At 42.0% G+C, this 14,294-nt stretch overlaps 3 protein-coding genes across 4 annotated transcripts; all 3 read right to left on the bottom strand.

Annotated features, from left to right (window-relative positions):
- Positions 1-4: 4 nt before the first annotated feature.
- On the bottom strand, positions 5-1,324 carry bsnd (barttin CLCNK type accessory subunit beta). The gene is made up of 3 exons (XM_039607426.1): positions 1,117-1,324; positions 955-1,025; positions 5-350 (listed from the first exon to the last, which is right to left on the bottom strand). Exons 1-3 carry the CDS (start codon positions 1,291-1,293, stop codon positions 239-241), a joined length of 360 nt encoding a protein of 119 aa, XP_039463360.1. The 5' UTR covers positions 1,294-1,324; the 3' UTR covers positions 5-238.
- A 943-nt stretch (positions 1,325-2,267) lies between these two features.
- si:dkeyp-51f12.3 (uncharacterized protein LOC107988041 homolog) lies at positions 2,268-4,743 on the bottom strand. Its single transcript, XM_039607425.1, has 3 exons — positions 4,350-4,743; positions 3,838-4,172; positions 2,268-2,461 (listed from the first exon to the last, which is right to left on the bottom strand). The coding sequence occupies exons 2-3, from the start codon at positions 4,098-4,100 to the stop codon at positions 2,302-2,304; spliced, it is 423 nt and encodes a 140-aa protein (XP_039463359.1). The 5' UTR covers positions 4,101-4,172; positions 4,350-4,743; the 3' UTR covers positions 2,268-2,301.
- A 3,068-nt stretch (positions 4,744-7,811) lies between these two features.
- si:dkeyp-51f12.2 (uncharacterized protein LOC100151460 homolog) lies at positions 7,812-14,028 on the bottom strand. Of its 2 annotated transcripts, none has more exons than XM_039607399.1 (2): positions 10,726-11,039; positions 7,812-8,667 (listed from the first exon to the last, which is right to left on the bottom strand). In XM_039607399.1, exons 1-2 carry the CDS (start codon positions 11,037-11,039, stop codon positions 8,424-8,426), a joined length of 558 nt encoding a protein of 185 aa, XP_039463333.1. In that variant the 3' UTR covers positions 7,812-8,423. The 2 variants fall into 2 exon arrangements, 1 of the variants encoding a protein (XP_039463333.1); XR_005610400.1 differs by lacking the exon at positions 10,726-11,039 and adding an exon at positions 13,936-14,028 and having other exon boundaries at positions 8,545-8,667.
- Between the last annotated feature and the right edge of the window lie 266 nt (positions 14,029-14,294).

Raw genomic sequence — 14,294 nt, 5'->3', positions numbered from 1 at the left:
TATATAACACTTAATTAGCTTTATTAAGCATTTCACAATGACAAGTGGTGCAAAACCGTTGATACATGGTCAGTTGCTTCCATTAGATGTAAAAAGAAAACAAAAGAAAGGCACATTCAAACAGCAAGATGTGTGAGCGATGCAGAAAGGAAGTATAAAAATTCATCGAGGGGACTCCTCACTATCCTGAGAGCAGTGTGGTACCCTGGAGGAGTCCTCTGGTAGTGTTGTCCCTTCCTCAGACCAGATGCAGAGTGGGACAGCTCTGACACTGACTCTTCAGGGTCTCTGGGAGAAGTCTGACGCTGCTCAGCTTTTGGCCACAGAAACCTGGCAGAACCTCAGTGTGTCTAAAATTAAATCAGAAGGGGTGGGGGTTGGGTGGGTGGGGTACAGAAATAGAAGTCTGGTTCCAGTATTTTGTCCTCATTTTCTTACTTTTTTGCGCTTCAGAGACAGGGTTTTGCTGAGCATGCACGTCTCTATCTGGCTGCAGGACACTCTTGTAATTGCAAACACTCATGCAGGAGTTGCACAGTACAACCTCTTTTTTTGACTGCAGCTGGAATAAATGAGGCTCAAGTATTTTCATCAGCATTAATGGTTTTCTGCCCTCTTGTTTCCAACTAATCTGCCCTTTTCAGTCCCAACCTTTTGTCTAGTTGCTCTTCCTTTCCCTCTATTCCACTTTTCCTAACCTCTCTCCATTAAGCAAACAGAGAACAATAATAAAATGAATATCTACAGTGATTTAGTGCAGACCCACAGCACCAGCCTGCCCACACACACCGCTGCTGTCGCCATGTTCACCCACTACTCGATGGGCACTTAGCATTCTGAGCTACTCTGACAGACCAAAGGGAATCATTAAGGCCTCAGTCAACACCCACTTGTCTGTGGCCCATTAGGATACAAAGTGAGCGTGTGTGTATGTGTGTGTGTTAGGGAGCGTACCTTTCATCTTCAGCCATAGGACCCATGATATTTTCTAGGCTTTTCTCCTGAATTTCATGAGCCACAATGACCTAATAAACACACAATCTCCATTACCAAATCTATTTCTTCTCGGCAATAATCACCTATTTCCTGTCACACACACACACACAGAGCATATACCTTAGGATAGCACTGGCAGAGGCTCCACACAGTCCCAGCGCATACCATAGTGACACCCAGAACGCACAAAGTGGCAAAAACATGTGGCCGCTCCTGCATCATGATGAAGAGGCCAACTGCCAAGACACACAGGCCAGCCACTATCAGTCCATACCGATATGGTTTCCCCTCTACCATTGCACTGCTGCCTTGTCTCAAAGCGAGGCACCTGTCACGCAGAAAGGAAAAATTCTTCTGGTACAGTTTCAGGGCTTGAAGGTGAGGGTGGAGAAAACTCAGTTAGAGTTCCACTCTGCTGCTTATTACAGCCTGCAGACAGCCTGCCCAGGTCAGGTATACAATTGCAGGTGTGTGCTTGTACCTGGTAAGTCACCTTGCCTCAAGCTGCTGGCAAAATGAGTCTCACAGCTCTGCTTGGGAACAGAGTTAAGTCTACATTTATGTTTGCTTTGATTAGAAATTATTTTAAATATGTAGACATTTACATTCTTTGCCTTTCTGGCATTAATTTTTTTTTAAATAAACAATCTCTCATTTATAAGTGCAACACCACTCGCAGGGAGCCTTGTGGCTAATAATTCACTCACATTTATAGTGAAATCACAACAGTATAAACAAAGCTGAGTGATGAACAACACTTCCCTGTTAAGGTTCTGCTGCTGTTTGGTAAGGCACTTTGCTTTGGAATAATCTACAGATACAAAGAGGAGCTGTGCAGCTGTGAGAAGGGGGAAAAAAAAGAAAGTTATTACGTGTGGAGAAGAGTGCCATGCAGCCACAGTAGTAGGTCACAAATATTCATGCAGGCCAATAAAATCCATCCATGAACTTGGTTGTAAAAGTTGAGCCTACAACATGTTGGTCTCAAGAAAGCCCCCCCTTAGTACAAAGAGTAAAAGCAGTTGTAGTAATCATTTCAATTTCTTTCGCAATCAGTCAGAACACACATATTTATTAGACATAAAGGCCAAACTGGGGCCCAGTCTGTAAAAATATTAAGTCATTAACCAGCTGCAGTCTGTTGCTGTTTTTTGTCTTATGTTTGGGATCAGCGTGTCTGTGCTAAGGCACCGAAACGGCCCACTGCAACGAGTTCACTGATAGCACCGGCTGTTCTTTCAAAGTCCTTGTGGAGAACCGCAGACACAAAAGGCACTGACATGAATTTAGCATGTCCACCTGAGCTTAAAGCTGTTCATTGCGCTCCTGGCTTTTCATCACTGCGTCGTAGGATGGAGGCGGCTCCATGGTCCACGGCGGAGGGGTGGACGGCATGGTGGGTTCAGGCTCTGGTGACCTGTTGACAGCGTCCGCCGACATCTCGCGACGTATTCTGTCCAATCTCCTAAATACGTGGAGAAAGAGGGCCAATGAGAAGTTATCAAAAATAAATACATTGAAAGCTCTGTGGTCAACTCTTACTTCACTTTTCACTTCAAATGCTTTTAGTGGGTTACATTTGATCTCCTTTCACACTTTCACACTCCACAGCTGCTTCTTATCTCACTGCTTTTCCAGCATCTACAACAACTACAGCAACAGCAACTACAGGCGTTCACTTCCTTTTGGGAAACACATTATGTAGATAACATTACTGCACGTAGAACCCCGAATTCTTTAATCCCTCAGACAGTACGCTGTCACAATGAAGCGTTACTTTGCGTTTAGAAATACTTATCAGTCTGAGTTTTGTCAGCGTCTGGGGGGAGAAAAAAACCCTGATGATGAAAACTCTGCTCTTGCCATCTCTCTTCCACAGACAAAGACCAGACTATACCTTGTTTAAATTTGCAAGCTATCATAGATTACTGCAGACAGTGCCAAGGGGAGTCATTTCTCCACATTCACATGTTTGCTGTTTTCTCCATGACCTACTTCTACAATCAGCACATAATCAGAGAATCTGTTGCTTTCCGGTTCTTGGCATGTCAGACTGCATACTAAAACTAACACAAAGAGATCTGTTCAACAAAAAGACACTTGGATGGTGTGTTTGTGTATTGTCTGGAAGTGTGCTCATTTGTCACCAGCAACAGAGAAAGGGAAGTCTGAATAGCGACAGGATTACAGAAAAAGAGAGGTTTTCTCTTTCCTGAGATAATGTTGCTCCCCTTTAGCAAAGTTGTTACAATCCACCGAATCCCCTTTAGTGCCATCATTAGGCCCATTTGTGGTTCTGAGATAAAAATCTCGACAAAAACTGGACAGATTAGCACATAAATTGATACACACACACTTCTCGTTATCATCAGAGCCGGATCATTTGCCCAACTCTGGCTTATCAAGTTCCTACAAAAACTAATGACAGCACTGTTATTTAAGATGGTCAACATGTTACACATACCTGCTGACTAAAAGCATGATAAGCATGTTTGCATGCTGACGTTGACACTCAGCACAGCCTTACTGAGCTGCTACGACTGTAGATCTCTAGTATTGTTGACTTATGATGCTGTCACATGTTGCCGTGTTTTTTTATCTTTGTTAGAGGCCCAAAACGATGTGAGATTATCAAATATTTTACACACAACAAACGAAAGCATGTCTTGTCTTCTTTGCTGCCCTTATTCCTAATTTATCATCACTAATGGAACTTTTATTGGAAACCACTGCTCCAGGATATCCCTCAGACTTTTTAAAAAAAAAAATATTACAACACCACAAAAGAACATCTGTGTCCAAACGACTGTGAGCTTCTGTCTCTTTCAGCTCTGTAGGTACCTTTGTATTGCCAGAGCCTGCTGTGGGCTGAAGCGTGTGCCTGTCCGTGGGTGCAGCAGAAAGTGTCCAGGCACCGCAATCTGAAGATTCTTCATGGCCATGCAGAGTCCACTGACCAGCAGACCTATGCCCCCCAATCCCAGGAACAGCCCAAGTCCAAAGAGCAGGCCTGGCGGCTGGATCCCTCCACCAAGGGCCATGACCGCTCCAGCAGTCATCATCAGCACGCCCAGACAAAGCAGCGTGCCATGGTGGACCGACATCTCCAGAGCTTCTGCGTTAAGGTGTTTACTTCTTCCAGCTACAGCTGTACCTTCACCTCAACCACAACCTGTCTGAGGGGAGAGAAACAAAAAGGCTCAGATGCAAGACTACAAAAGAGAAACTACACAGATACAGAGATGCAACATTACAAAATGAAAGCGACTTGAAGAGGAAAAACAGGATTGCGTGCAACATGTAAATGATCTCTCGTGCGTTCTCGTTGTGATAAACATCGATCCCCTCTCTACCTGATAGGAAGTCGCGGTGAGAAGATGTTCAGCTAATGCGTGGACTGAAAGTGTGACCATCACTCTTCTCCTTGCCATCAACTTTAACACGTGTGCCTGCTTCCCGACCTGTGAATAGAATGTGGGGAAAGCAGTCTATCCGGTTCAGTCCGTATATCCTGAGAATCCGCGGCGCCTCTCTCATGATGTGCTCCTCTGTGTCTCTGCTTTCTTCCCTCCCGGAAGAAGCATATCCGTTTTTGTTTTTTGGAGGGGAACGATTACGATACCGAAAATCTGTTGGATAGCAGCTGATGTCGCATGTTTGAAGAATACTGTGAGGCTTTCATCTGGCCCCAGCAGCAGCAGCAGCAGCAGGGACGTGCGCTGTGAGGAAGTGTGTTTTTTCCCTCCTCACTAGGAAGGGTTTCGGTGACGAGGAATGGAGGGCAGGGCGTCCACGGGGTCTGAACATTGTCACTTAGCCTATGTTTGGGAAAGCTGTTTGCACACAGAGAGAGAGAGTTATAGCCCTCTATTATACATGGGGCGATAAACTCTGCGTAAAGCAAGATATATAGGTAGGCTATTAAGCCGAGTTGAAGAAGCGCCTGGTGGGGAGCAGGATGATCACAGCCTACAAATGAAATGCAGGCTGATAGTGGAGGAAACGACTGGCTTATTATTAATGATTGATTCCGAAGAAACTGAAAATGCAGCTCCGTAACGCACGACTGCGTTAGTAATCGCTCCATTACTGATCATTATCTTTGATCTAACTTGTTGCCTAAAGCACAAGTCTTAAACAAGGGTGTCAAACATGCAGTCCAGGGGCCAGAAACTACCCGCCCAAGTAGACCAATTTGGCCTACTCGATGCCTACAAACAGGGGCTTCATGATGTGGGGGGAAAGTAGGGCAGACTACCCAGGATGATGGCAAGAGGGGCCCCTGCAAGCCTGTAATAAAAGTTTTTTTTTTCTTTTCTTTTTTTTGTATTATTATTTATAAGTGATTAGGGTCATAATTAAATTCCCTGAATAAATCAGTTGGGTGACTGAACTTTGACTCCAAACAGATTAAATGAAAGTCTCAATGCGACAGAAACTGTGAGAGCCAAATGATGCGGCACTGTGTGAATAAAAGTTGCTCTAAGCAATCACTGGTATTGATAGTGGTCTCAACTGAAAGCTCAGCAACATCAAGCTGCATTAAGATTTATTGAAAGTTGGACCAGTGGCTCTCAGCCAGTATGCTGTGATGTAAACAGGGCATTTGGGGCAAGCCAGTGTGTTTCAGGCTGATAACACTGTTTCCTGATTAAAACATTAAAAACATTCATTTTGATAGTTCTAGTGAAACACCATTAGACAACACATCAACATATTTATATGCTCGTAAGCATTTTCATTATTATTACATCATCCGTCAGGCTACATCCACCATGTTCTCAACAGTCTGCTGCTACTTTTTCTGATCTGTTCTCTATGAAATTTATCAATCACACAAAAAAGTCTGCAAAGTGCATTTACAAATTCTTTTTGTACTTTTACAAATAAGACAGTATTTTGGAAACACGCCACTTTATGCTTATACTTGCCCAAAAAAGCTAAATGCTTTATTTTCAGTTATTACACAGCAGTGTGGCAGTACAGCCTTAAATCCTGTCATATTTGCTGGTTAATGAAACAATGAAACATCTGAGACTGTCAGCTTTTTTGGTTTTTATTAAAAAAAGTTGAAATCACACTCTCACAGAGACTGAAATCACTGCACAGTTCTCTCTTGAGTTGCCTTTTCCAAGCGCATAGCAGATACATGCATATTCAGAGCTAAACAAACAGTTCCAAGCTACATGGTGAGACAACCATGATCCTGTGACTCATGTAAGCTGAAGCCAGGTTTTCAGTTTAGAGTTGCTCATATGTCACTGTAGTTTATAATATAATAAACTGTGAAGAATAAATGACGAGCAGTCTGATACGCGGCAGATGACCAAGAACAGAAAAAAAAATCCAGGGATTTTTAAAAAAAATTTTTACGATAGAATGAAAATGAACTTGGAGAGACAAAAGACACAAACATAATCATGATTAACACCTTAGTTTTGTCTATTTAACTATCTTTGATTGATATGTCATAAACTCAGAAGGGTACTTTTCTGCTTCCGAGTTTGAACTGTCCTGAAAAGTCCTTCTTCCGCAAAGTCTCCTTTCCCTAATTTCCTTGTTTAACTTTTATTCTATTTTAAAAACTAAAAGCATATAAAGGCATTTTTGGGTTGATCCACTCCTCAAATATTTAAAGTTGTAGATTCCAGACAGCACCTGAATGTCACATGCTTAAAGAGAAATACGTTTAAGGCCTCTAATAGTTGATTTCCATGTTGCACTGTATTACAACAACAGAAGTCATGTTAAAATGTTTTAAAAATGCAAACGCACAAAGGTATCCTTCTAATGACAGCAACTGTGCGGGCACAATAGGTCATTTTGTAACCCTTGAAACTCATGCAGCATTGCCAGTGAGCTGCAGTGGTCTATCAAGCAGTGGAAAAACTCATATGGTTAGATGAGTCATCGTTCCCCTGCCTTCACCGAGCTGATGAGTACATGTGTGGCACATAAACCGAAGGACTGCTATTCCCAGAGAACATCTGCATTGTTTGAAAGCCACAATCCCCATCCCACAGAGGAGGATTATCCAGTTGTCCAGATCAGTCAAACAGAAATTTAAAGAAATGATGAATACAGCATTCCCAGTACTTTGTAGGTTTTCTTTTTCGTTAAGTCTCCATAGCGCTTAATGTTTCTGGTGTGGAAAAGCTTAGCATAAAGGCTAGAATTTAATGTTTAATCTAACATGTAGCCTCTCATAAAATCATTACTTTTTTGTACATTTTGACTCAACAAAATGCACTATTGGCACTTTTGGGTGAACACGCTGAACAGAGGCAGCCACAACCATGGACGACTGTGCAGCTGCAGACTGCAATTCCTCAGCAAAAGATCCAGACATTTAGGTAGTCCAGGCACAGATGGGTGACTGCCTGCATCACATCCACAGGACCTGGCATTGAATTTCTTGTGTATAAATATATCAGTGTTAGTTTAAAAAGCCTTTGTGCTTTATTTTGGTCAAATAAAGATGAATTTGGTACCTTATACATTTAACCAAGACCAGCACAATGGTGCTGTTATTCAGATTTTACTTTACAGCAACAAGGTCCTGGTTTTGAATCCAGCTGGTGCCTTTCTGTGTAGAGTGTGCATGTTTTTCATGTGCCTCCCTTTGTGAGTTTTCTCCTGGTACTCCAGTTTCCTCCCACAGTCCAAAGACTATGAAAGCATCTTAGCTTAATTAACGATTCCAAAAAGGTGTGACTATCAGTTTTAATGAGATGTCTGTTTCTTTGTGTTACCCCCACCTCTTGTCCCAAGACCACTGAAATAAGCTCCAGCCTCCAATGATGGATAGAAATTTAACCAAGTGGCAACACCATGGGTTGAAAAATGAAGCCACATGGAAGTTCATTTAAAGACTACATAAGGCTGGCTCCAAACCTGAGGGGTCCCCATGTTGAAATGCTCGTTGATGAAAAATGAGAACATGAGAGGAAAAAGTAAATATGTTTTCATCGTGGTAGAGCAGATGGTTTTGATCTTCATCTCTAAATCTCACCTTTATATCAGCTGTACATGTTAAGGCTTAAAGTTATCATTATTATTGCGGGTGGGGGTGAGCAGATGGCGCTTTGGTGTTTGGCTTCAGCTCTGATAATTCAAGTCACTCAATTGATCTAAATCTCTCTATGTGGTTTTGTGCCTTTTGGAGCATTTTAAGCAAATTATCTGTGCTTATTGTGCTGAAGTTGAGGCTTCAAAATGGGACTTTGCAAACCAGTGTGTGGCATCCCTTCAGCCCCTTTTACATATACTCTTAATGCATTTAACCGTAGCATCATCACATAATTTAAATTACAGGAAACTTGCAGAAAGCATGCTAAGACCAAGAAAGACCCATGCTTCAAGTGAGTGAAAAAGTTTGTTACTATGAAAAGAAAACTACAGTATAGTCTGAGCAGGGTCCCCAGGCATCACACCTCAAAGCTGATCTCTCTTGATTGTCCAAACAGGGGCTCTGATGCCAGGTGTGTGTCTGAGTATGCACGCCGCAGGTGTGTAGAGCTACATGTTGTCTTGATGGCAACCTCATATGGAGGTGGGGGTCCCAGCCATGGAGGAGGATGAGGCGTTGGACTGAAACCACCAGATTCCATAATCATTGGGGGGTAGTCGAAATCTTCACCTCGAGCAGCATGCCTGTGGCGCTCCATCGTCCTACATTCAGAGAAAGTAAGACATTGTGTGAGATCAATCACATGTAACCATAAGCTGATATGTACTACCGAGTTCTGAGGTATCAGGGGTTGTAGAGATGATATGCAAGACTGTCCCTAGTGCTGCTTCCTGCCAAAAAGAGGACTTCATTTTCCTAAGGTAAGGCCTAATTGTCACATTGACATGTGTAACATGATGAAAAGCTTTTTAATCACCTCTGTAGCCTTGAGTCTTGCACATGTTTCTTTCACTAACTGCCTCTAATCAAACAGCAGCAGCAGGTTGGCTGCCTTTGGATCACCAAGGTGCTTATTCCTGAGGCATACTTGGATAAGGGAATAGCATAATTTTCTGAAATAAAGCAATATTTGAAGCTTTGCACAACACGAGTATTCATACTTGGGGAGAGACATCCAAGATCAGAATATAGACATCTCTATTGTATGAATGTAAACGTAGCCACTTAGCTTATCATAAAGGCATAAACGGGGAAACTGTTAGTCTGCATCTCTGCAAGGTAGCACATTTTGCACACATTTTGCAACAAACAACCCCCCTTAAAGACACATTTCTCTGTCTGGCAGACTGTAGATCTTTATTTGATGTAGGATTAAATCTTAATAAACAGACAATTGCCTTGAGTTGCCCAACATCATTAACTGTGACTGCCATGTTCATTTATCAGAGTGCAAACAAGTACTTATACTGATTAGTCAGTAAAACTACTTTGAAAAAGCACGTTCTCCATAGGTCCACCTCAGTACGAACACAGTTTCTCTTGGGATGTTTTGTGGTGTCTGGCACTGGGGCAGTGGATCCTTTGCAACCTGATAATTATGGGTTGGGGCTTTAGTGCTTCTTCTGGCCCATCCTTTGGATGCTCAAATGCATCTATATCTGGGAAGCTGGAGACCAATGAAAGGCTCTGTTCTAGGACTCAGGGAACACCGTCCTGCATCTTGGTAAAATACATTCATAAATACTGTCACTTTTCCCACCAAAAACACTGCATTGTAAGGAAATGATCTGTGCTATGCATTTCACCTGTCAGTGGTTTTAATGTTGTGGCTGATACAACTGGCTGAGCAGCTGCGTATGCTAATATGTTGAATAGGTGAAGAAGTTAAATTCAGGCAGAAGGCAAACCACAGCACTCCTATCTTTAAACTGTACAGACATATTAGTATTTCTCACTGGAAAAACTCATTATATTTATACACAGCCAAGTCATGAGTCAGCATAACTGTAACCAACATGTTTAGTCTTTATAACAGGCTAAATTGTAGGCTTCTTCTTGTTGAGTCTTTACCTTATACTATAAAGCACCTCGAGGAGAGTGTGTTGTGAAGTGGTGCTATATAAATAGAATAGAATAGAATAGAATAGAATAGAATAGAATTGAATTGAATTGAATTGAATTGAATTGAATAGAATAGAATAGAATAGAATAGAATTGAATTGAATTGAATTGAACTGTATTGAATTGATCTCCTGTTTCTAAATTTACATTTAGCAACAGACACCAGTCTAGAGTCTGAGTCTGAGAACAAATAGTCTGTTTCTTTTAATTTGTAGTCACTTTATTTAGTGCATTTTCTATCTTGTCTTTATGGGGTAAAGTAATCAGGTATTTTGCAAGGTTGTTCACAGTCATCAGTGTGCAATCATTTCTTTATCTTCAGATTTAATCAACCTTGTTTGTGCTTTTTGGCTAAAATAAAAAAACAGTGCAAAAAGGGTGTGTCTAGAATAGATGACAATGTACTGTCATTGTATTTAAGCCTTTTTGACATTTAATTGTAAAGAAGGATGCGTCTGTCCTAAAAAGGACATGGATGACGGGGAAATGGACAACAAGACAAAGCAGACATTAGCCGTGTAGATAACTGTTTCACAATAACATCTACTCTTTGGATTAAATAAATGTTTTTTTTCATTTCTTTGTTTGTTTAGAAAACCTGCTATGAATAGTTGGACTCATAATTTCTAGTTTATGGTAACTAGATCAACAAAAGCAGATCTAATAATACGAACTGAGCTTATTTTTCTTTCACCCACCTGGGCAGAAACACTGACTGGGACTCTGGGAACCGATTCCCTGGGGAAGTGAAGTAGGCTTGGCCGGGGTAGTTGGTGTACTCGTACGAATAATGCGGGCACTCTTGGTCGTACTCGCTGTGGTTGTAATTAGCAGCACTTTTGCTGTTCATAGCCCAAAATAACCCAAGGATGAGCATGACCACCCCCAGCACCACACAGCAGAGGGAGAAAGCCTGCAGGCGACTCTGGGATGAAGTCAGGAAGGCTGTGGACCCCCCAGTCACAATGAGGAAGGCTCCGGTGAAGATTGCTCCATGATGCAGGGAAGGCATCCTTCTCCAGGACTGTTAACTGTTTCAGAGGTTACTGTGTGGCTGTGACCGGCTGGTTAGTGTCACTCACACATAAACAGATTCACGAAGTGTGTTCCCCATGCGCTCTGACACTGACCAGGCATCCAAAAAATTTACTCCACAGTTCCAGAAATCCTGTGACACGGAATTCCTCCTTATTCTTACTCTTTTGATCCCGTCATTTCCGTCTCCATTACTGATAAAATACTCCTGATCATTCACCATGTGTATTGGTTCTGTCTTTGTTGGTCTCCAGCAGCGGAAAAGTCCTAAAAGTGACAGTTTGTTGAAAAATAAAGAGAAATAAAATGTCGACTGCTTTGAGGCGCATCAGGCTAATGTTGAGTAGCTGTGTGTTTATCATCAAGGCAGATGGACGAGAGAGCGGCCGAGCCCATTAAGAAATCTTTACTGGCGCCCCACCCTCCCTCTGTCTAATGTGTCTGAAGGGTACCACTTTAGCCCTGTGTGTGTGTGTGTGTGTGTGTGTGTGTGTGTGTGTGTGTGTGTGTGTGTGTGTGTTCAGAGAGAGAGAGAGTAAGAGGGAGAGAGAGAGAGTGCCAAAGCCACTTCTCTAAACATAAATGGACGTACTGGATGTAAAATAGACACAAGTTCAGTCCTATATCCTGTAACAAAATATGTTTTCCACATTATGAAACAATCCACATCACAGCAGCAGATCGTGAACAAGTTAGAGTGACGTATAAAGGATGCTTCCTTTTTAAAAACTTACTTGGAAGAGGATTTTCCATTTTTGCTTACCACACAGTTTGATGAAAAACACCTACTGAATTTGTTACAGCTTTAATTACTTACCAGTGTAAACTATACACTGACTGGACACATCATTAAGTACACCTTGCTAGCACCATGTTTGACCCCCTTTTGCTTTAAGAGTAAATTTAATTCTTTATGGCAAAGGTGCTGGAAATATTCCTCAGAGATTTTGGCCGATATTGACATGACGGCATCGCACAGCTGCTGCAGATTTGTCGGCTGCACATCCATGATGGGAATCTCCTGTTCCACCACATCCCAAAAGTGCTCTATTGGATTGAGATCTGGTGACAGTGGAGGCCATTTGAGGAGACTGAACTTATTGTTGTGTTCCAGAAATCATTTTGAAATGATTTGGGATTTGTTACATGACATGTTATCCTGCTGGAAGCAGCCATCAGGGGATGGGTACACTGTGGTCATTAAAGGATGGCAACAATACTCAGGCAGGCTGTGGTGTATAGATGATGCTCAGTTGGTACTAAGGGGCCCACGGTGTGCCAACAAGATAATGCCCTAACCATTAAACCATTACCTCCAGCCGAAAACATTGATACAATGTTGCATGGATTCATGCTTTTATGTTATTTATACCAAATTCTCACCATACCATCTGAATGAAAGCAGCAGAAATCAAGACTCATTAGAGCAGGCAGCATCTTTCTAAACTTATGTAATCCAGTTTTGGTGTGCCTGAATTGCAGCCTCAATTTCCCATTCTTAGCTCACAAGAGTCGCACCTGGTGTGGTCTTATACTGCAGTCCATCTGCTTTAAGGTTCGATGTGGATGTAAAGTGCATTCAGAGATGCTCTGCTGCATATCATTGTTGTAACGAGTGGTAATTTGAGTTATTGTTGCCTGCCTATCAACTTGAAGCAGTCTGGCCATAGTCCTTTGACATCTGATATAAACAAGCCATTTTCACCTGGACCTGGAGTTGTTCTGGACTGAGACCTGTCAATCTGGTATCATACTGTAGGAGGTATTTGTCAGGAGCAGATGAGGTTCAGACGAGGTTAGGGTGCTCAGATCAGAAATTACAATACGAGCACTTGATTTGCCTTTATGAAGACATCCCCGTCATCTGCACCAATGCATCCTAAAACTTAATGTGTTGATAGATTTAGCCACAGTCTGTCTAAAAGTTGGCTGTTTAGCTCCTTCACCTTCTTCTTTTCTCTGCTCCTTTTAAGTCACCACTGAAGATCATCTGCCTCCATCTAACCCTATCCCTCACATCCTCTTCTGTCACACAATCTTGTGCATTGTCCTCCTTCACTACATTTTCTCTGTGGTCTTCCTCGTCTCTTCATGGCTGGTAGCTCCATCTTCTACATCTACTATCTGTCCTCTGCACATGTCCAAACCATCTCAGCTTTTCCTCTCTAACTTTGTCTCCAAACCGCTGGAACCGGAGCTGGCCCGATGACATTTCTAATCTGTCCATCTTGACCACGGTAGAAAAAAGTCTTAACATCTTCAAGTCTGCCATATCAATGTCCACCACCTATCTTTTTGCTCCTCAGAGACAGAAAGTTTGAACAGCAAGTGTGTTGGGCTTGTGAGTTCACAGACACAGCTGTATGGCTGAGAGGACCAAAAAAAAGGATGTCCAATCTAAATGCCAAAAATAATCTGAAACTGAGTGTCTACTTTCATTTGGCTTCAATTTTTATTTTAAACTCCAAAATAAAAAAATAAAAAATGAATTTAAAAAAAGACCACACTGTGAACCTTGGTGGCCTCATAGCTGGCTAAGAGCATGCTTGTGAAAATGTATTCAGACATAGGGCAGCTTTTATTTTAAAAGGTGTAATTGTTACAATTTTAGCTTTCTAACTTTTGCTATTAGTAGTAAACACAAACTCCAGCCATTTAACCTAATGATGCCAATACTGTGGAAAGGTAGGCTGCTTTCAACCAGAAAGGATCATTAATGTCTCTCCTTTCAACGGCTAATCTGCACCAAAGGGGGTAGGCACACTTAGGTTTATTACTATCCACTGATTTACATGCGCAGACTATAAATAAACATGCATCAAATAGACCATTTACTTTATAAAAGATGGGGGAAAACAATGCAAGTAACTGACCTACAGCCAAGGACATGTTGGGAGTTCATTCATCCACTGATTATGACAAAGCTTGCTTCTGCAAGAAACTACAGAAGTTAATTTAAACTTAAAGTGTCCGCATTAAACTACAGGGTCCAACCTGTGATACTGTTTAAATACAGTGTTGTAACACAGCCATGAGGACAGGGTGCATGGTGTGACAGCCTGCGTGCTCCGTGATTGGGTAAACAACAAAAAGGCTACATTTCTGGTATTCCCTTCAGTCACTTAGTGGACCAGTTAACTTAAAGCTTACACGACAGGTTCCGCCCCTTTGGTATTATCGCCCAATCAATGTTAAGCAGGGGAGGGGCTTGCCTACCACCTAGCCCTGCTCA

The sequence above is a fragment of the Oreochromis aureus genome, linkage group 23 (assembly GCF_013358895.1).
Source record: "Oreochromis aureus strain Israel breed Guangdong linkage group 23, ZZ_aureus, whole genome shotgun sequence".
Classification (NCBI taxonomy): Eukaryota; Metazoa; Chordata; class Actinopteri; order Cichliformes; family Cichlidae; genus Oreochromis; species Oreochromis aureus.
Note: the sequence above shows the minus strand (reverse complement) of the source record. Positions and strands in the feature narration are given on the sequence as shown.

Excerpts from the sequence above, each read along its gene's own strand:
- bsnd (XM_039607426.1), bottom strand. The coding sequence starts at position 1,293 with ATGGTAGAGGGGAAACCATATCGGTATGGACTGATAGTGGCTGGCCTG. Across the intron at positions 1,026-1,116 it reads TCTGCCAGTGCTATCCTAAG|GTCATTGTGGCTCATGAAAT; the intron begins GTATATGCTCTG and ends TGTGTTTATTAG. Across the intron at positions 351-954 it reads CCTATGGCTGAAGATGAAAG|ACACACTGAGGTTCTGCCAG; the intron begins GTACGCTCCCTA and ends ATTTAATTTTAG.
- si:dkeyp-51f12.3 (XM_039607425.1), bottom strand. The coding sequence starts at position 4,100 with ATGTCGGTCCACCATGGCACGCTGCTTTGTCTGGGCGTGCTGATGATG. Across the intron at positions 2,462-3,837 it reads CAGGCTCTGGCAATACAAAG|GAGATTGGACAGAATACGTC; the intron begins GTACCTACAGAG and ends CCACGTATTTAG.
- si:dkeyp-51f12.2 (XM_039607399.1), bottom strand. The coding sequence starts at position 11,039 with ATGCCTTCCCTGCATCATGGAGCAATCTTCACCGGAGCCTTCCTCATT. Across the intron at positions 8,668-10,725 it reads CAGTCAGTGTTTCTGCCCAG|GACGATGGAGCGCCACAGGC; the intron begins GTGGGTGAAAGA and ends CTCTGAATGTAG.